Source organism: Macadamia integrifolia, chromosome 2 (assembly GCF_013358625.1).
Source record: "Macadamia integrifolia cultivar HAES 741 chromosome 2, SCU_Mint_v3, whole genome shotgun sequence".
In the NCBI taxonomy this organism is placed as follows: domain Eukaryota; kingdom Viridiplantae; phylum Streptophyta; class Magnoliopsida; order Proteales; family Proteaceae; genus Macadamia; species Macadamia integrifolia.
In genome coordinates, this window is record NC_056558.1 from 38,300,215 (window position 1) to 38,322,446 (window position 22,232).

Consider the following 22,232-nt stretch of genomic DNA (forward strand, 5'->3'; position numbering starts at 1 on the left):
ACTCTGGTTTTGTTAGCACACCGGTTTTGTTGCATGGGATATGTTTGTTGGGTGGGAAAATGAATAGAAAGCGCAGGGGTTGTTAACTTAGAACGCATTGAAACATCAATAGCGTAGACATTATTATTTCTCATAGGGGTAGTCATTTCGCCCCTAACGTGTATAGGTGCGTGCAGCCCTGAGATTGCCCTGCATAAAACATTCTTTTAGAATTAAATAGAAGTAGTCTTCTTCCACTTTGTTGGTTGTTTTCTTTTTAATGGAAAAGTAAAAGAAATAAGGACTTTTTTATTTGAAGAGAAAACATTGGGCATGTTGCTAGCCCATGTCATTTTCTTTCCCTCTCCGTTGGAAATGATTTACATGTCTATTTTCATCCTGTCTTTTCATTGGTTGAGTTGCTAGTGGCATGTCCAACCTCCTACTTTAATTAAGGATAATTTACAATATTATATATTTAAAAATGCCACAATTATAAGATCACCTCCTCTATTTTACCATATTAGACTCAGAATCCCTACCGTCAGTCACTATTAAGGAATATACCTTATATGCTGATGTCAGCAACTATATTTTATTTTAAGGAAAAATTACATCCCCCTCCCCTACAGTTTGTCGAAATTATGCATGGATACAAGGGTTTGAGCGAATTACACCCCCTCCCTTGAAGCATGAAACATTCTTACATTTGAATCCAATCCGTTAGAGACCGTGAATTTGAATCCTTTATATGGTGAGGTCATTTTTTTATACCTAAAATACCCCCCAAAATGAAGTGAAGTGACCGAAATACCCTTCACTTAAAATGAGTTTGAAAGGGGGAAATCCTCTCATCGTCTCTTTCATCCAAAAGCTTCTTCTTCAACTTAGTTCTTCTGCAACCTCATGCTTTATTCTTCAATCCACAAACTTCACTCACTCCACTCTATCGAAGCACCAAAGCTTCGATTGAAGCTACAATCAAACCGTTCGGCATCGTCTTCTTCCTCACCGATTTCATCATCATTGGAGCATAAGAGAAAGCAAATTTCCAAAATCTCTCTTTACAACTTCTTCGCTTTTCCTATGATCAACTTTTAATTGTTGTTCGCTCCACAGTTTTGATGCTTTTCTCCGTTAGATTCGATCTTCTGCTGAAAGGTCTAGTTGATCCACCGCTTGATAATCCCTTTGGATTTCTTACGATAGGACTTTTTAGGGTCAGCCATTGGATCTTGTAAGGTTGAATCCATATTTAGGTTGCCTGCGTTCTGAGATTTCCTCAATGATGATGGTGGTCTGGTGTCGCCTTGATTGCTTCAATTGGTCTTTGCTTAATCGGAGACAATGAACCTTCTCCAACGGCTCTTTGTTTTGAGGGCAATACCCATTTTATTGGTTTTTTCCCCAAAGGGTATAATGGGTAGTTTCCCTAAAGGGTATAATGGTTCTCGCAGCAAAAGACTTAGATTAATAAAAGGGTATTTAAGTCTTTTCATGTTTGAACTTAACAGAATCCTCACAACATCAACTTCATGGGAGGGGGCGTAATTCGCTCAAACCCTCAGATCCACATGTAATTTCGGCAAACTATAGGGGAGAGGGATGTAATTTTCCCTTATTTTAAATACCAAAAATGCCCTTACTAAATGTCAAGTACCTAAAATGCCCATGTAATAAGTCACATCCCCAAATAGATTTGGACTACCGATCATTAAGAGCACTGGAGATCACAGCGGTAGCGACATCGACGACCAACAGCAACTCGTGGCAACAACAACGAATCTCTGCCATTAGAGCCAAACGTAGAATGAAATCGTCCTTCCACTGTTGTGTCTGTGATGCTTTCGTGATCACTCGGAGGGGATTCCGTTGCCTCTGGGCGTTTGCATTTTGAGATGTAGAGATGAAGGTTCCTACCTAGCATGTTTGGCATTTCTTGTTTCTCTTAGCTTCTTCGTCTCCTCTGCTCACACTGTATAGAGAGAGAGACCAAGCGGCGAAGATTTCACTCGATGCGTAGATCTAGCCAACAATGAGATGATGGGTTCCGAGTCCATATAACTAGTTGTAAAATTACCATCCCCGATGTTAACATCTCCATCTTGGTCTTCCACCTTTTACAATCCTGATAAGATTTTTCTGGACCAAACTTACCAGGAACTTCGCTGGGAAGTAACAAGAGTTTGAATCTCTAATTGTGGAGGTTAATCCACTCCCCATCACGACATGATGCAACTTCATTTTAGGATCATAATTAGTAACTGGGCCAAAATACCAACTCTAGTCCGAAGGCCAAAATACTTTGATCCTCCTGTTAAGAACCCAGTAAGCATCTAAATCCCAGAGAGTATCTCATATAAGTGGCGCCTCTTCCTCACAAGACCCTTTTCCCCTTTGTGTTGTTTCCTAGGTCGCAACACCCAGCCTGCAGCATCAATAGAGGTGGACTCAAAGTCAATAGAATATCTCATTCGATGTGAGCTTGAGATGCGTTGCTGCTCCCGTCTCAACACGACAGCTCTAGTGCGGTGTCGGTGAGACAGGAAGCCATGGGTGCCTAGAAAGTCTCTCTGCTTCGTTATGGTTTGGAAATTAGGAAGGAGAGAGAGAGATGTTTTAATGAAAAGAGTATAATAAACATTTTACCTCTTGGCTTAACAGTGATTGACGGTAAGGGGTCTGAGTCTAATTTGGTAAAACAAATGGGATGGTCTTATAATTGTAACATTCTTCAGGGGGTGGCATTGTAAATTACCCTCTTTACAATCACTTAGGAAGAAATCAATTGGGAAGAATGTAATTTGTTTTTTTTTTTTTCTTCTAAGTAACTAAGATTTGCAATAAAAAAAAATATTATTTTTGTTTCTTTACAAACATACATAACCTATAAATTGTCTTTGGGGCAACTCATGCCATTGTAGAAAATGACACCTTTTTTTTTCTTAAAGTAAAGGACAAGGACATTTTTCTTTATTAAGAATATTTCCTCTCTATTTGAAGCCTAGTTATTAAATTCTCCGAAGTAAACGTGAATAATTCAGCCGAACAAAATTTTACCAAATTTTATGAATAATTTGGTCTGAAATCGAATTGAATAAAAAAATCTAAAAAATTCTTGAATTTTATAGATTATTTTAAAATTCACAAATAATTTGACCAAACCGAATTTTATGCAAATTATACCCTAATTTTATCCCATGTGAAAAAAAAAAAACTTTATCTTGAATAAGTCAATAAGCCTTTAGAAAATAGTGTGATTATAACGCATTTATTATCCTAATGTTATTTTTCTTCTTTTTTTAACAAAAGCTGACAAAGTTTATCTTTACTGAGGTAATCTCTTACACTTCTACCTAAATAAATAATAATAATAATAATAATAATAATAATAATAATAATAAAATCTTTCACCCCATATTGGTTTGACTAAGTCTTACAGTCATTACTCTCTCTCTCTAGTCTTTAAGATAAACATGCATGGTGGGTGACATGAGTCTAGCTGAATTTGTGCTCAGTCCCCCCTCTCAACCTCTCTTTCTCTGATTCAATTATTTGAGTAACAGGAAATGAGCTTAGGAAAAAAAAAAGACTAAATGTAATATTTTATCTTTAAAATTTAAAATTTTAATTTTTATATCATTTATATGTTACATACATACGATAATTGATAGATAATATGAAACAAGTATTGCAAATATTAAAAATAACATCCGAATTTGTTGTCCGCTTTTCATTTTTGTAAACAAATAATTCCTGAATCTAAATCCGAACTCGAATTTTATTATCTCTGCTTTTTTGACCGAATCGTTGAATTAATGAAACGAGTTAATCCGAATAATTCTTCATCCGAATAATTCCCGAATCCAAATTTAATAACTATGATTTGAAGAATGTTTTATTTTATGCATAATCATGTACGCAATAGTATTACCTTTCAACCATTGGATAAGGAAAATCAATGGTTGAAGGCAGGACCGTATATATACATGGTCATCTATAAAATGTGATCATATGATTTAGACTCTTGCGTCATCTTTAACTCCCTCATGTACATGCCTTCATGCATGCATTACGATAATATTGATAGACATGGTGAGGTTTTACAGATTTGGCTCCTTTATGACGTAACATAGTGTCCGACATGCATCCAACGCCTAAAAATGCCTTGGGCTGCATGTGACCATCTTGGACTCAGTGCCAAGGCATTTATGACCGCTAGATGTGGGCCGGACATTGTGTTGCACCACAGAGGAACTCAATTCAGGCTTTACTAAAAAAAAAAAAAAAAAAAAAAGATAGAAATGGTGAGGTCTAATTGTTTGATAAAGTGATTTTTTTTAATTGTGACACCGTGTAAAGGGGTTCGGTCACAAAGCGAGTACAATTTAATATCCACACTTTGGAATGTTTTGGAGTCAGTAGCACAACCATATTAAATAATGATTAGAAAGTTTTCCATCTTGGTATTTAATTCATTTTTATTTTTCCCTGAAGCCTTCGGAAATACTCCCCATGATTCATCATTTTTGAAAGGGAAAGAAAGGTGCCATGTTGTGTGGGTCATGGCCCCTGCACCAATGAGAGGGTTAATGAGGGGCACATATGGCAATCTGGGCATAAAGATAAATTGGGGTTTTAGATTTTATAGGGGTTGGTAACATAATTTTGCCATCCTCTGTATTTAGAAGTAGGGACCACACAACTAGGGACTAGGGATCGTTCATGACTAGCAAAGGCTTTCATCCATGTTCAAAGCTCTAGTCCTTGCCTATGCTGCATCCAAACATATTAATTGGGTTTGGGATTTCCTTTCGGAAGATGCATTTACGCATGGTAATCCAAATGAGGTAGCAACTAATACCAAAAGTACCGATCATTAGAGATAAAAGAGGATCAACCATTGAAATCCACAATAGAGAAGGTAGAATTGATTCACTTTTCAATCCTAAGGGTTAGAAACCTAAATCCGTGCAGAGATGTCACATGAGAGAAAGATGTCATAAAGATCTAGTCTAGTCAGAGCATTGGGGTAATGTAAACAAGTATCATCAATATTTAAAAATCATATGGTGCAGCCTGTTGATATTCTTGCTATTAGGGCATGTGTTTTTCCCGTGTCTATCTCTTGAGATAGTGACTCGGTTGGCTGCCCCCTTTTTCCTTTTATACTTCTAAAATTTTATTTGTATCTACAAAAAAAAAAAACAAAAAAAAAAACAAAAAAAGAGAGATGATACCTGAGGTGAGAACTTTAACTACCAAAATTTCGCCCAAAGAAAGTCTTGAAGATGATGTTGGGTTTGCAGGTTCTTGGGTTTTCCATTGGTAACCTCTAAGCTATTGCGTAAGAGATTACGATTATGAAAAGCTAGATTTCTCTCTCTTGCCGGAGGACTAGTCTTTGTCAGAATTGTAATGTAGGCGTCATTTATTTACTGATTTGGATTTTTTTTTCCATGATTAAAATGATTGAATCTCCTATATCAATCTTTTTTTTGGAACGGTAGTGATAACAAGTTTTTCCATTTCTTTAGTTGGGGAAAAAATGTGCTTACCTTTGGATGAAAAATGTCTTAGTTTAAGAAAAGTTGAAGACATTAATGAGGCCTCCATCGTGAAGCTAATTTTGGAGAATTGCTTCTAAGGATAATAGCTTATGGGTTAAAGATTTTCAAAGGATTGGTGCATTACTGCTCATGTGGGCAAGAGTGCCTTTACTGCGATTATCTAATGTGTTTGATCGTTTAACCTCATTCAGAACTAGAAATCATCTGACGTGGGTGCAAGACGATCTAGTCTATGAAGAATGGTTCCTTTGTCTACTTTTAATTGGCATATTAGTTCCATCCAAAGACCATAATCAAGGGATTCTCCCTTAACCGTGATTGAATAAAAATTCGGTCATTTCACATAATATAATCAGTGATGGAGAAGAGAAGCCAATGAACGCATTAGAGAGATTGCCTTATGATTCATATACAAAGAGACTTGGGGACTAGAGAGAACATATATCAAGAATGGCAGGAGAAGAGAGAAGGTGAAAGAAGTATGTATATCATTTTCCCAGAAAAAAAAAGTGTACATCATTTTCCTGTGAAGGATATACAATAATTCAAATATTTTTCTTCTATAGATGAGCAATGATACCGTAGATTCTCGTACATAGAGAGAAGTGAAGATAGCTTGGAGGAGGCTCTAGAGGGAGACTCTCTAATGCTTAAGTTAGGAATCAGAGCACAACTAATGTGAAAATGGGGGGAAGCAAACTAGAGTTGAGGTATATGAATGTTCATACCTGATTTATGGGTCTCCTTTCCCCCTTTTATCCTCATCGGACTCCTTGGTTGTAGGAGGAATATTGGTCCCCTTCTTTGTTGGGACTGACTCGGGGGTCATAACTCATGTAGAGAATTTGAGAAGCTCCTTCGATAATGGAAGCTTGACTCATCAATTATATAAGGGAAAATTACATCCCCCTCCCCTGTAGTTTGCTGAAATTATGTGTGGGTCCAAGGGTTTGAGCGATTTACGCAATCCTCCCCTATAGTTTGAAAGATTCTTACAATTAGGTCCAATCTGTTGGTCACTATTAATTTAAAACTGTTAGTTGATGATTTCACCATTTTAATGCTGAAAATACCCTTTTTAAAAAGTGAAGTTACAAAAACACCCTTTACTTAAAACCAAACCTTTCACACCCTTGACTTGGAACGAAATTCATCTTCAACATTTGACTGCAATAGTCGACGAACTTGCGGAAGCGGAGAACATAGGAGAACAATGATTCAGTCGAAGCTAACTTACGGGAGCAGAGCCATACAACTCCAACGAGGCTCAGATTCACACCGACAAACCCCTCCCCTGTATTTGATATGTTCTGTGTTTGGGGATGAATCTAAGGTTTAGAGCTAGGGGTGTCAAGTCCTAATCTATCTTCTCTTTGCATTAAAATTTCCCTTTTCCATATCTTCTTGTTTTCCATTAGGAGCTGAGAGTGAAGCTTCTTTATCTCTATTGTAAGTGAATCCATTAGGTGGATTCAACTTCTTGAGACATAAAAACTGTGTGACTTTCTATTCCCTTCCTTGCTACTCTAAATAGGATTTTTAAAGTTGGAAGGAAATTTAAATCTGCCATGCGTGAACGGAAACCTTTTTTCTCTTTTTTAATCTCAAGAATATCTCTCCATTCCCTTAATCAGAGGAGAAGAAGAAGATTTACTTTCATTGGTGATCAATAATCAAATTCTAAACAAACAGCAAATGACACAAGCCTTACTTTGCATCAACGATTTCCAAGATCTTCTCCATCTATGATTATTTTAAAATCCATACCTCTTTCCTTCTTAAATCATATGAACTTTTGTGGGTTTTAATATTTTTAATTGTTTTTCATTGGTCAATTGGATTCATTGTTTTGTACAGGTATACTGTGTTTTGTTGTTTGTCATTGATTTTTGGATACTGATCTATTTGAGGAATATTATGTGCTTATGCTTGATGATGGGTTTTGGGCCCTTTTCTTTCTTGGAATTTTGGGTTTCTTTCTCTGATGGAATCAATGGGTATCTGAGCAAGGTTTGGGTTTGAGTTAGGTCTAGGGTTTGGGTATGTATAGGCTGAGAAAAGCACTAAAACAGAATATGGTAGAAGAAATCGCCCGATAAACAATCGCAACGGCGGATGACGTGAATCGATCGAGTTAGGTGTAGGGTTTTGGTTGAGTGTTCGCTTACATGGGTTCGCCGGCGTGAATCGATCAGAAATTGAGACTCGCCGGAGTTGTATGGCTTCTTCTTCACCTGGATTTGGTTGCACAGGGGCAATTTGCATAGGTATCGACTTCACCTTCTCCAACGGTTCCCTTTTATCAATCTCTATTTAATAGGATAATAAAGTCTAAAAAGGTATAATGGTCCTCTCAAATCAAGACTATTTTTACTAAAAGGGTATTCAAGTCTTTTGATGTATGAAAGTAACAGATTACTCACACCGTCATTGTTAGAGGAGGGAGGCGTAAATCGCTCAAACCCTTGGATCCACACGTAATTTCGACAAACTCAGGGGAGGGGATGTAATTTTCCCATTATATAATAGATCTATTATTTGGAGGAGAAACTTGTGGATATTTGATCCGTTATGATGATGACACGTGGTCGATTGAGATGATGATCCATTGTCAACACATGTCGCTTTTCTATTGGTTTATATTGATGCGTATCAAGGAACACCAATTATATCTAAGGTTTGGGCCACGCATGAACATCTTTTTGTGTTGTTTTTAATGAGATACCTCTTTACCGGTTTGCTTTGCTTCGTGGATGCGAAATGGATCATAGACCATATCAGGTTGGGTCTGTGTAGGGGTGTCAATTCCTAAACCGAATCGGTAAAACCGATCGGATCAAACCGATAATAACGCGGATCGAACCGAACCGAAGCCTTATTGGTTTGGTTCGGTTTGGAGTATTGCAACCCCAAAACCAAATCGAACCGCACCGGAAATCGGATGAACCCGAAACCAAACCGAAACGGACTCAAAACCCGGACCGAAATTAAAACCAAACTGGTAAGAAACCGAAACACTCCAAAATTCATTAAAAAAAATCAAAATTTGCATAGTTTTGTATACATTTGTATGAAAAGTCGAATCCAAACTGGACCAAAAACTAAAACCAACCCGGTTACAAATCGATTTAAGAAACCGAAGACAAACCAAAACCAAACTGCACCGAAACCGAAACCAAATTGAAACCAAAATTTCCTTATTGGTTTGGTTCGGTTTCGATTTCAGCTTTCTCACATCGAAACCGACTCAACCTAAACAGAAATCAAGCCGGACCGACCGATTGACACCCCAAGGTATGTGGGATGGTGGACCCCAACTCAATACACAAATAAGGAATGTACTAGATACTAAATTTATAGCCCGTCGTGAGCCGTCATTGTCAATTTGACCGTTGTCTCCTGTTGGTAATTGGTATGGGGAGTTTTTGAACACTCCCGACTCCCGAGTCTTTAACAGGATTCCAGAACTCAACAGAGAACAGACATGCTCAGCTTGCAGGCCCTGAGCTACGGATTCGAGGCGCACCCCTCTTAACCCCATTTCATAACTCAATCTTACGTCCGATTCCCTCGCTTAATGGTACGACACAACACAGTCCTTTCCTTCGTCCCTTTCTTTCCCAACTCTGCTCACTTTCCTTTACTCCAACTGTCCAACAGGTTAATCCTGTGACTGGGAGGTAATCAATCTCTGCACAAAGGCCAAGAACATAATGGTACAATCATAACCCATGTCAGCAAGAAAGTTAAAATAAAGGAAAAAGGGTAAGAAACCAGTAAAAGGTAGAGAGAAGAAGCTCAATCAGTGAAGGTGTTTGGAGGAGGGTAACAATGGCGAGGAGTCTTGACTTTGTCTCTGTGATTCATCTTCTGCTACTACTTCTTCTCCCTTTCTTCGCAGGTCAGTCTTGTATTTCCTTTCAATCTACATTTGCTCTCATCCACCCCACCCCACCCCACCCCACCCCAACCCTCCAAGGGAGAAAAACCCAGAAAAAAAAATTCATTTTTGTGGTGGTTTTTGTGCTTCAGTTGCTATCTCGAAGTGGGTTTACCTTCCATTTGCCATTTTGTATATTTCTTAAATCTCTCTTTCAGTGTGATAGATAATTATCTGGCTTAGAGCTTCGTGGGTTAATTGCGTCTTTTCATTTTTCTTCTCTAATTTGTCTGCTCCTGATCTGATGTGTGTTTTTTGTGTTTCTGAAAACTACATTTCTTCTGCTTTTCTCTCTCTTAATTAGGTTTTACTTGTCATTTTCTGTCTCCAATTTTTTTCTCATTCCACACTGCAATTAAAGTTGGAGGATGGATGTCCAATCTTGGATGCATTTTGAAAATGGAAAAAGAAATGTTGGTCTCATTGTTCTTTGGTTATTCCCTTTATGTTTTTTTTGTTTGGCAGTATATACTTTGGATGATGAAATTAGTAGGTTTTGTGCATTGCTTCTTAAGTTTAAAGCTGTTGTGGGTAATGCTAAGATTGGACTCTGCTGGGCGTGCCTTTACACTGGTTCCATCAGTTACTCATTGTTCTTGTGTGCGCTTGTTTTATTTTCAGTAATGAAATCATCAGATTGAGTGGTAGGCATTATTCATTTCGTTGTCTATGATATTTCTGTATAGTTTCGTCTTATATATTATCCATGTTGTCTTTGTTGATATGCTTCAACTTAGGGTGACTAATCTCACCCGACTGTTAGGCTGTGACCATCCAAACTCCTGGGGCCAGTCCGTGCCGAGTGTTGTATCCTATTACTTGATTGTTTCTGAACTGGTGTCTCAAGTCAAGTTCAGAATCATAGTCTGCTCATGTTTATTAGTTCAGGATCATATGTGTTTACCATGTCTAGTTTGTGCCTTAATCTGTTAGCCAATCAACCATAAAGAAAACTACATAAAACACAAACGGAAATCAGTATAAAACAGAGTAGTAAATACAAGGACTATGTGGTAATCAAGATCTCTAAAAAGATATTGTGTTCATATGGCATGTGACTACAATTACATGCCTTCATCTTATTATTGTATTTTTCTACCCTCAAGGCTCTGTTTGATTTGCCTGAAAAGCTTGCAAGTACAATAGAGCAAGGGAATATTTTACTTCCCATAAGCTACTTTACATTGTTAGTACAAAATAGTGGGTCTTATCCCTGATGTGTGATGAAATGATCTCTATAATTTCACTTCCACCCATTTTACATGGGAGCAAATGGTTCCCATAAAGTCCTAATACCGTATACTTTGCAATGAAGAAAAACCTTAACTGCAATAGATTGGACAAAGAGACAGTAAATTGATACCCAAGTTTGTTTGGGCAACAAGTTAATTACTTGGAGGTGCCGGTGTTGCACTGGTAAAGTATTGTGGGATGTTATCCCCCAGGCCTGGGCTCAAATTCTGCCTCATCTCTTTCCCAATCCACTGCCAGCCTTCCCCCTAAAAGAAAAGTTAAAATGAGGGACGAATTCTGATTTGATAAGACTCATGTCTATTTTACCATTTTCTAGTTTTATCTGATGGTCAAAATGAAGGTTTACCTGCTTTTTTTCTGGAATTTATGATGAAGAGAGAAACTTCTCTTTGGAAAACATTAGATCTGTGAGCTTACTTTGTATTAAAAACCTTGGTCTATCCTTTTTTCCTTCTGGGGGGTGGATTCTGAAATATTTAGGAGTAGAATCCATATATTCTTTATTTGGTTCGAGTGATGATATTGAGACAAGCAATTCCTTTTATAACCACTTGGGGAAAGAAGGGGGATTGGAGAGTGTGCAGGGATGCAGAAACACTTACTTCTCTGTGTTGTGCGGATCTATTGTTTGTTTATTTTCGTATTTTTCTTGGTGTTTGCTCTAAGACCATTCATGATGGTCCATAGGATGCAAAGCAACTCTTCAATCAGAAGTAAGGCTAGAAGGATCTTACAAGTGTAGAAGAAAGACAAAGTGAAATCCGTTATACCCACCTTATCAGACCCAGCTCTGAAACCACTCACAAAAATTGAAGAGAAAAAAAGAAGTCACACAAATAGAAGGATCTTACAAGTGTAGAAGAAAGAAAAGTGAAATCCGTTATACCCACCTTATCAGACCCAGCTCTGAAACCACTCACAAAAATTGAAGAGAAAAAAAGAAGTCACACAAATAGAAGGATCTTACAAGTGTAGAAGAAAGAAAGAGATTGCATACCTGAGAAGAGAGATTACATAAGAGTACTTGAAGTTAACAAAAGGGAGAATGAAGTTACATAAAGAGAAGAAAGGAGACTACCCTAAAGAAGGACACTTACATAAAGAGAGAAAAGAAGTTCCAAGAAAAAGCTACGAGAGAAATCAAAGTGAAAAGAAGAATTTTACTCGTATATAAAAGGACCTTGTAATGGACTTACTAAGGACACTCAGACTTACAAGTGAAGAAGGAAAAATGAGAAATGGAAGTGAGAGCTATTTCTAAGGACTGGTAGGTAATAGTCACATGAAAGGTTTTGGACAAGAGAGCTAAGCAAGAGATGTCCCTTATGTATTAAGGACCTTTCCCTTTTATAGACCAAGGGGAGTTAAATCATTTACAGTAAAAAAGTAAATGAATAGTGAATAGTGAACAATACTCATGGATGGTACTGCTGCAATAAAAATATCTACAAGTGTGCTAATCTTAACCCGCCTGATGCAGATCATGTGGGTGATGTCGATGCCTTTCTGAAATATTCACGAGACGCCTATTTTTGGTGCTTTATGCACCACCCCAGTTAATTTCCCTGGCTGACTCAAAGTCTTCTAAAAGGTATTTATGGCGAAGATCAACTATATCTCTGCAATCGCTTAGAAGAGTTTGGCCTATCAAGTAAGGAAAGAAAGTTCTTGATAACTGATCTTTGATTTTGCGAGACGAGGCGTTAGTTACTTTTACTGTTTTACATGTCTCCAGCATTCAGCAACCTTTCAATTTGGTGAGAGAAATGGACTTATCGAAGTATGTGAAGCCTAACAATGAGTGGATCTTGTTTTCTTTAAAAGCATAACCATCTTTAGAAACCTGGCGTCCTCCAAATTTGACACCAGTCGAATGTTGGTGGCCTAGCACCCATAGCTTCCATCTCGCCCGTTGGTAGTTGGAAGATATGGGTGCTAGGCCACCATGTTCTACCAAAGCTCGAATCTGTGAAAAATCCAAGTCATGAAAGTCAAGGCGAGCAATGAATCCGAATACCGCAGTAAAGATCCTTTCAATGACATTTGGGCAAAGTACCTGGTACCACATACACCTCATGAGGATACCCATATCTCCTGTACTGGATATCTGGCTGTAAAATGGTAATTTCACATGCATGACCATAATGCATGATCATAAGGCATAATGCTTGGAAGAAATGCGTAATCATTTCATCATTTGCATGTCAATTGCATCAAGATCACAAGAGTCAAAGATAGAAGAAATTTTGGAATAATCTGTCCCAAGGGCAAAATGGTAATTTCACATGCATGACCATAATGCATGATCATGAGGCACATTGCATGGAAGAATGCGTAATCATTTCATCATTTGCATGTTTTTGAAGCGAAAGAAATGAAAATTTCCTGTTTTGTGGAGGGATTTTATGTTTCTTCAATGTTAAAAATGACTCTGAACTAGTTGGTTTGTGTGACAGGGCTTTGCAGGGGAAGCACAATAGGAGTCTGCTATGGGAGAAATGCTGATGACATTCCCACCCCTGATAAAGTGGCCCAACTTGTTCAACTACACAATATTAAATATTTAAGGACCTATGATGCAAATATTCAAGTTCTCAAGGCCTTTGCCAACACTGGAGTAGAGCTCATGATTGGAGTTTCAAATTTAGACTTATTGGCATTCTCCCAGTTCCAATCCAATGTAGATACATGGTTAAAGAACAGCATCATCCCTTATTACCCTGCCACAAAGATTACATATATTACCGTTGGTGCTGAAGTCACTGAAAGCCGTACAAATGTATCTGCCCTAGTTGTACCTGCTATGCGCAATGTCCTTGCAGCTCTTAGAAAAGCTGGTCTGCATAAGAAGATTAAAGTTTCCAGTACTCATTCACTTGGGGTGTTATCTAGATCATTCCCTCCATCGGCTGGGGCTTTTAATAGCAGCCATGCTTTCTTCCTGAAACCTATGTTGGAATTTCTTGCTGAGAATCATTCCCCATTCATGATTGACATTTATCCTTACTATGCTTTTAGGGACTCTCCAAATAATGTATCTCTGGATTATGCTCTGTTTGAGTCATCATCAGAAGTTATTGATCCAAACACTGGTTTGATTTACACAAACATGTTTGATGCTCAGATAGATGCTCTCTATTTCGCACTGATGGCGCTAAATTTCAAAACGATAAAAGTCATGGTTACTGAGACAGGATGGCCTTCAAAAGGATCAGCAACCGAGAAAGCTGCAACTCCCGATAATGCCCAGAAATATAACAACAATCTTATTCGCCATGTTATCAATAATACGGGAACTCCAGCAAAGCCTGGCGAGGAGCTTGATGTCTATATATTTCCGTTGTTCAATGAGAATAGAAAACCTGGATTGGAATCTGAAAGGAACTGGGGTTTATTTTACCCTGACCAGACAAGTGTCTATAGCCTGGATCTTACTGGAGGAGGGGCTGTAGACATGACTACGGAGGCAAACATTACAAATTCTAATGGAACCTGGTGTATTGCTTCATCTACTGCTTCAGAACTGGACTTGCAGAGTGCTTTAGATTGGGCTTGTGGTCCTGGGAATGTGGATTGTTCGGCCATCCAGCCTAGTCAGCCCTGCTATCAGCCTGATACATTACTTTCCCATGCATCATATGCCTTCAACAGTTATTACCAGCAAAATGGAGCTACTGACATTTCTTGCGGCTTTGGAGGTGCAGGGGTGAAAACTAATAAGAACCCAAGTAAGTTTGGTGCAGATCCAACATTTCTCTTTTTACACATATAGTCAAACCTAGCCTCTTATAACTTCACTAACACAAATTAAAATTTGTGATTGATGTCCATCATTCATGAGTAAACCTTACGATCTGATTCTGAGCCACTCTTCTGTTTTCATACATGGATACTGATAAAATATACTTTATCCTGGTAGCAGAATCAGTTTTTTACTGGGCTGCCTCCTGGCTCTAGCATTTGTTTTGTCCTGGCCAAGTCAATCTATTGTCTGACCTTTGGCATCTCACCATCCAGTGCTTTTTTTTCTTTGTTTGACATTCTTAACTGGTTTAAATTGTTTCTATATTATTTTCTTACTGAAAAACAAAATTGTTCATCTGGTTGAAATATAGTCTACATTACCTATTCAATGATTGTCAAACCTGGTACAGATTACAGCTCAATCGATGTGATTTTGCGCCTATTATTGTTTGACATTTTACCTTTGACTTCTTTTGATGTTAGCTGTATCTTACTCTTAAGAGGATTATCATATAGCATATAAGTTGAAAGGAAAATCATCTGCTTTCCATGATTTCTCCTCTTAAATTATCTTGTAAAATGTTAAGAGTTCTTTCTTCATCATTTAATTGAACATATTAGGTCTTTGTAACATTGATGCCAGTTGCAGAGGTTTTATGGTGGCCTCGAGCATGGCTGTCTTGGCAAAACATTATTGTAATTTATTTTACTTGATTATGTATAGACTATGGAGAAGTCCTTTCAATTGGAATCCCTGCCTTGTGGAAGAATCAGCTAACTCAATTTATATGTTTGTGTGCAGGCTATGATAACTGCTTGTACAAGACATCTGGGTACGTTACTTGAGATAACTCTGTAATTGTGTTTTTTGATGTCATGTGCAATTCTACTTTCTTTGATTCTTCTGTTTGTAACTGCGACATGGGTTTTTGCATTTTTAAGCAGCAGGAGCAATACCAGTGTTGCAAGTAATATGACAGCATCAGCCACTTCAGTTTCATCCTCAATTGTGCAGAGAGTTCCTGGATGGTTACCTGGTTGCTTGCTTATGATTATACTCCTGTTTCTGTGATTCCTGGAAAATGACTTAAGTGGCCGTGTCTCAGGAATTTGCTGAGGTTTTGCAGACACGTGCGGGATAGGTATATATGTATATGTTTCTTGTATTTGTAGATTGTGATCCCTGCCCCCGTAGTTTTGTAGTACAGAGAACAAGCATAGCATGGCATGCATGGTTTTCCATTATTGGGGGATGTGGTTATTTGTAGATCTGTATGAGCATGAGCATGCACAGATACTTGTATATGCCACTGCAAAACAGCATTGAATGGGCCACTTTGGTTATTTACTGGTGTTGTTACAGGTGAGCCCTTTGTAAAAGTCTTCAGCTGTCTATTTTGATTATAAATTTCATTTATGTTTAATCACATAAAGTATCTGTACCTTTTTATTTATTTATTTTTTTTTTGCCATGCCCTAGTTTAATATGCTCATGACTTAATATTTCATTCTTACTTTCCTCTCTTTCCCTACCTTTAATTTCGGCTGAATCATAGTTTGTACAAAAGGTATAACAAACTACAGTATGAAGTCAATATGACCTTGAATCACATGTGCCAATTGAATTGCTGCATAGTAAGTGCCCAAAAAATGTATACAAAGGTACAAACTCATTTTTAATTTGCCAATTTAAAGAAATTCTCTCCATGAAAACATATATGTGGTGACACCAATACAACAAAAGCAAGTGCAATACATGTAAACTTGATGAAGCCAAAGGAACTTAAGGTGCACAAGGTTGGAGATTTTGATGGACAGAAGAATACCAGATTTTGATGGAGAAGGTTCCTCATTTGTTTTAGACTTACTTTGTCCTTTTAACCTATTTATTATTATTATCTTGTAGATTTAGGAAATTGCCCCTTTTATTTAATGTTCAAATATCGCCAGGAGTTTTGTCTCAGATTTGTGCAGACATGTATAGTACATTTACTTCTCATTTTTTTATGCAATATACGTATACCTCATTTGTTAGGGAGGACTACAAGTAGAAATTTGGTAGAGGAAACATTGCCTAATTAATTTGTCATTATATAACAATTACATATACTCTAGTAATTATAAAATATTTTCTTGGGTATATGAGGGTATGCCCAAGAATTTGTCTTGCAATTTTTTTAAACATATTTGGACAGCTAAGGCATTAGAATGCGCACAGAATCTTAGGGCCTTTCCTTTGATGAACTTTTTGAACCCTCGATTTGCTTCCCTACCCTGAATACCAAAATGTGCCTTCTATTGGTCATACAGTCTTTATTTGTAATGGTTGCCATGATGAGAATTACTGGTCTCGCTGGTTGGGCTGCACTTTGTTTACTAGATTCACATTTTTGTTCTCTCTATATGAATTATGGTTATGCTGCGCTGCAGGGTACCTGTTGGGACTAAAGGCTAGGGCAAAAGGATACCAAAAAAAATAAAAAAAGAAAAAGGAATATCAGTAGATAATGCTGATCTTGTGAAGTGGGTAATGTAAGGCACTTAGGCTTGATGGCCTTGAGTTTATTTCATATCTTACTACTATTTCATCATTTTCCTTGAAGATGGATGTATTGAGTTCTCCAAAAACCCCACGGTCAAGGAAGTAAAGCAGAAGTATCTCTTTACCGATAGGTTTGGAGAGTGTCTATAGGGTATAGAGGAATAGTGGGAATATTATCAACTTTTTCGTAAATAAACGAGGGGAGAGAAATAAATATGACCATTGATGGTTGTATTTTTCCTTCACACACGACAAATCAAAACCCCATATGACAAGCAACGCTTCTGTAGAACCAATAAGCAATAATAGAGCATGCAGTGATGAGGGAAGTACTTCCACCCACTAGGCCACCAACCCCATTGGCTTTCTCCATGCATCAATACATAAAATCTAAAGCAATCAACTTTTGTAACCCCCATCCAAGACACCTTGTATTTTTTTTTTTTTTTTTTTTTTTTTTTTGCGGGGGTAGAAATGTATCAAAAGATTTGAAGAGTAAGGTCTATGGCATGTGACTCGTAATCAAATTCAACCTTCACCTTGCATAATGTGATTAATGTCCCCACCTTCTCTTGCTCAATTGGTTCCTTTGTTAGGTTGAGAAGGTATCGTAACACAATTAGTTGTCAGTGGGAGGAGTAATAATAACGTAGATGGGTATACTTTTAACCTTCGCCATTCCTTATAACCTGAGTATAGGTGGTAAAAATTTTATTAGATGGAATAACGTACTTGACCGGTTCCTATTGCCAATTTTTAATCGACTTCCTTGCCTAAATTATTCTAACCTTTCCTCTGAGACTGAAACTCATTTCCAAGAATCTTTTGCTCTGTGGTTTCGTTGAGACTCAGCGAAAGGCTCCTTCTGGTTGGATGAAATGTAATAAAATATTGCTGAAAAATCCCCTATATTGTGAAGGACACATGGAGAGCGAAATGACCAGCCACCCCACAAGAGGAAAAAATGACCCTCGCACACATGTAGAAACTGCATTCCCCTACAGAAATTCTCAAGAAAATAATTGCATTTTCTAGGATAAGACTTTTTCACCATATTCTTTTTTGTTACAAGTGATCAAGGTATTGAAGTTGAAAATCTAAGTTCACATAATTCCTATGTATCAATTGTTGTCCGTATCAGTCGGTTTCTACAACATTTTAGATCAAACCAAACAGAGAGCCTTAACAACCTTCCTTAAGACTGACTGGTTATGAATATGAAAGAATTTTCAGGTTCCAAGAGCAAATGCCCTCTCCTTCATGGTTGCAGCTCTCCTCATTACCAGTTGAGGCAGCTCAAGTTTCCCAAGGGACTCCACACCCCAAAACAAGAATCACACACGCTCATTTTTGACAAATTCGTGGACCGAACAGCTTTGGCAAATCAAAATAATAGACACCAAGCAACAATCACCACTGAACTGAATATAGGGGCATACACACAGCATAAACATGAGAATAAGGGTCAATCAAATACATCCACCAGAAGAAACCAAAAAAAATACTTAAATAGACAGCTTCCATAAATAGATAGCAAGTCACATTCTCACTTGAAAATCATCTTAATCCCTTCCTTTTTTTCACAGGGAAAATACAGAGCCAGAAATAGCTAAAAATAGGAAGAGATCATTATCTATCACCTTCCAAATCTCAAATACTTATGATCAACACAGACTCCATGACCCCAAACTATGTAAATATTATTTCTCTGCAAACATTAGAATGGTATGTTGGTAAAGGTAAACTCATGAAGAACAGGCTAAAAGAATTGTTGTAGGTACTGATACATACCAAAGCAACTAAAGACCCTGATCAATGAGATAATCACCAAGCCTTTCAACAATCATGTTGCACTGGCCAGGAGTGACTGGTTCATCATAGATTCCAAGGATCAAAGCCTGACTGGTTTTCTTTATGGTGATACCACCAGAGCCCTGAATTCAAGTTAAAGAAGAAAATGATCAGAAGTGAACCCTAAAATGAAGAAGCAAAGCTCCAGTCTAGCAGGGGAACTGACAGTTTGTCATACTGCTATAAGTTTTTTTTTTTCTGGGAGAAGCAAAAATTACAGCAAAATGTGAGATTATTTATAATTTCCTGAAATCATATGCAATTGTAATTTTGGAGTACGAAAAGAGAGATGCTTTAAATAAAAAAAATCAGATAAAAAGACTGCTCTTATATTCAAGCAGGCTAATATCAATCTGATTCTGCCAACTAATACAAAATCTTTTTTGATAGTTCCACCGGCCAAGGTTGATTAGAAAATAACTCCTGAGCCTGAAACACATTTGCAGCACCAGGGCATGAGATACCAGGCACAATAGATGGACTCTCCAGTTCCTGGTTCCCGGTAGGTCACTTGATGGACTGACCAAGTATTGTAAAGGAAAACGTAACCATCCAACCAACACCTTACTTATAAGAAGGCAAATACAACCAAATGGGCCTGAGTTCCAATCTGTAGAGCTGTGAGCATAAAAAATCAAAGAAAGGCATGTATAGAGCACAGATTTCAGCCTTTGGCTAATGAAAATAGGTGGTTCAATATTGTACCAAAACTCCAACCATCAGTAGAAACCATAATACGGAATGCAACAAGTCATCACTCCAAAATAGTCTGTTTGATGCCCTTGAACATCTCCAACTTCAAGTAAAACAGTGTAACTGATATGAGCCATGAACTGTACTGATGGCCATGCACATGCCGCCAATGTTACCATAGAGCTTCTATTTGACCATCCAAAATGGAAGGCCCTTGATCAGCAGTTAGGATGGTCAAAATGAACAATTCATACTTTGACTGATCTATAGAATTTCTACCACTTGAAAAGGTCATATAGATTACTGTGCCTCAGGTGAACAGGTTGAAAAGCATGCACCTAAACACCACGCACCATATGACCAATACCAACATGTAATTTAAATATACAGATGGGCACTTGGTAGAGTGCACATTGATTGGAGGAGTGGTGTATCAATAAGAACATGCAGGTTTATTGGTGCAAGCATATTTCTATGAGTATTCATATATATATTAAAAGATGTGATTTGGACACAGTGAGATGTCAAGAAATAACCTTCTTCCCTCGAATGACAGCCCCAGCTTCACCTTGAATCACCATATACTTTGTGCCACCAACGTATAAGCCAGTTGGAGCAAGTGTTCCAGGTTCGGCAAAGTCATTCATAATGCCAGTTATTTCCTCAGGCTTAAACTGTAACAACATACAAGAAACAATGAAGGTTCAGCAATCAACAGTAAAAAAACAGGTCACACAGAATCCAGTTCTTTGAATTTGTTGCAACAATAACAGTGACTATATACAACACATACACATCCACTTAGAAATACTCCCATGGGTCATACATTTTTTCAGATAAAACAATTGTACTAAACTTAATCACAAGAAGAGAAAAGAAAAGAAGAAGATGAGGATACCATGTCAAAGTGAATGCTACCCATACTGTTGTTATTTAACTTCGAACAAACATAACACAATTTTACTTAGGCATATGAGTTTTTGATCATATTCTCATATGCCCAAGTAAAACTGTGCATTTATTTCTTCTTTTTTCCTAGACAAAGCAAGTGGACTTAAAAATTCAAAAACATGAGAAAAGATAGGGGAAAGGGGGCAAAATTCATGCGAAAAAAATAGTTTACGAGTCTCGACAGAGTGATGTTCATACTCAATTGATAGATGGAATTTGGCTCAAAAAGTTGATCAAAGATTCAACACGTCCTGTACCCATCGAAATTTTACGCAGACCAATTCAAGACGTAATGTTAAAGGAAAGAAGAATTTAATCTATGCTTTCCAGATTCACACTGTTTAGACGACAAAAAACTAGCATGCATAATATTGAGGTCAATAGCAATAACTTAGGATCGACAGGAAACAACTACACTAGTATCAATACCAGATAATACACAACACCACCAATAATAATTAAAAAATAACATCACTACTGTATAAGCATGAGATCAAAAAGAGACATTTGCAGCAATCACTATCATGCATAGAATATGAATTAGCTAGACAAACACAAAACATGCTCAAGAAAACAATATATCTTAAGATATATTTAGTAAATAAATCTCTAAAACATGAAAATAATAAACGACTGACACCCAAGAATCAAACATCTATCAAATTGCGAAAAATTAAAAGAAAAAGCATCAAGTGATGATTACAATTGGAATAGCTCAAAATCAATCCCGAATAATAACAGAGGAAATTAAGTAATCAAAGCCAAAAAAATACCAGATCGAAAAATTTAACTTCAAATTCAACACAGACGAATCCAATGGCTGCATGGACATCTACGATCTTACTTTGTACACAAAAAACTGATTCAACTAAACTAATTCAGCTTGAGAGAAAATACAGTTTCTCATCCAAGCATATGAAGCATATCATGCAAAACGATCTTCGTCAAATAGTCGAAGCTCAAGAAAGAATCAAGCATATACTGTATACCATGAATTAAAACGAAGAAAAATCTAATCTTTTTGGATCTAAATCTAAACAGATGAGGAAAATAGATAACCTGAGGGAAACCGGGACTCTGAGCCCAAACGCTTCCGTCGTGACCGATGATCGCAGAGTGAGTGAGATGACTACCAGAACCATCGATGTCACACATCAGATGGTCATCAACATAAGTCTGCCACGACATCCTCGCTTGATTTCTTCTAAGTTCTTCAAACTACGAAGATGTTTCTATTCTCTGCGAAGAAGGATTGAAGAGAGGAGGAGCTTGTCCCTGTCGTGTGCGCGAGAGAGAGAGAGACGCGTAAGGCGTGAGCTAAGTAAGAGATAGGGAGAGAAGAGAGAGAGAAGGGACTGTAACTGACAGCGTAAGAACACCGAAATGGGAAAGAGGCAATAAATAAACGTAGAAAGTCAGGGGAAATCTATAGGCATCTTCCCTCCCTCAATCCTCGTTCTTAACCCGATTGGATAAGTACCATTCACGTCCGCGATCGGCGGTCCGCGGTCTAACCCTTCTTCAATTACCTTTTTCTCCCTTCTCTTCCACATAATTACGAAAGTACCACTTTTCAACGAAAATACCAACCCCACGCAAGTGGTCAACATACTCAAAGCACACGATAAGATCGGGGTGTCAATCTTGAGCTCGCACCGGTAGGCCCGATCGAGCCTAACTCGCTTAAGGCTCGACTTGAATCAGTCCG

General features: G+C 37.7%; 2 protein-coding genes across 4 annotated transcripts; one reads left to right on the top strand and one right to left on the bottom strand.

Annotated features, from left to right (window-relative positions):
• The first annotated feature begins 9,128 nt into the window (after positions 1–9,128).
• LOC122071491 (glucan endo-1,3-beta-glucosidase 13-like) lies at positions 9,129–15,913 on the top strand. Of its 3 annotated transcripts, none has more exons than XM_042635851.1 (4): positions 9,129–9,450; positions 13,200–14,471; positions 15,290–15,320; positions 15,430–15,913. In XM_042635851.1, exons 1-4 carry the CDS (start codon positions 9,381–9,383, stop codon positions 15,557–15,559), a joined length of 1,503 nt encoding a protein of 500 aa, XP_042491785.1. In that variant the 5' UTR covers positions 9,129–9,380; the 3' UTR covers positions 15,560–15,913. The 3 variants fall into 3 exon arrangements, with proteins under 3 accessions (XP_042491785.1, XP_042491792.1, XP_042491801.1); XM_042635858.1 differs by having other exon boundaries at positions 9,133–9,450; positions 15,433–15,913; XM_042635867.1 differs by having other exon boundaries at positions 9,134–9,450; positions 15,436–15,913.
• A 2,698-nt stretch (positions 15,914–18,611) lies between these two features.
• LOC122069755 (profilin-1) lies at positions 18,612–21,910 on the bottom strand. The gene is made up of 4 exons (XM_042633840.1): positions 21,584–21,910; positions 20,110–20,247; positions 18,821–18,963; positions 18,612–18,737 (listed from the first exon to the last, which is right to left on the bottom strand). The coding sequence occupies exons 1-3, from the start codon at positions 21,710–21,712 to the stop codon at positions 18,829–18,831; spliced, it is 402 nt and encodes a 133-aa protein (XP_042489774.1). The 5' UTR covers positions 21,713–21,910; the 3' UTR covers positions 18,612–18,737; positions 18,821–18,828.
• Between the last annotated feature and the right edge of the window lie 322 nt (positions 21,911–22,232).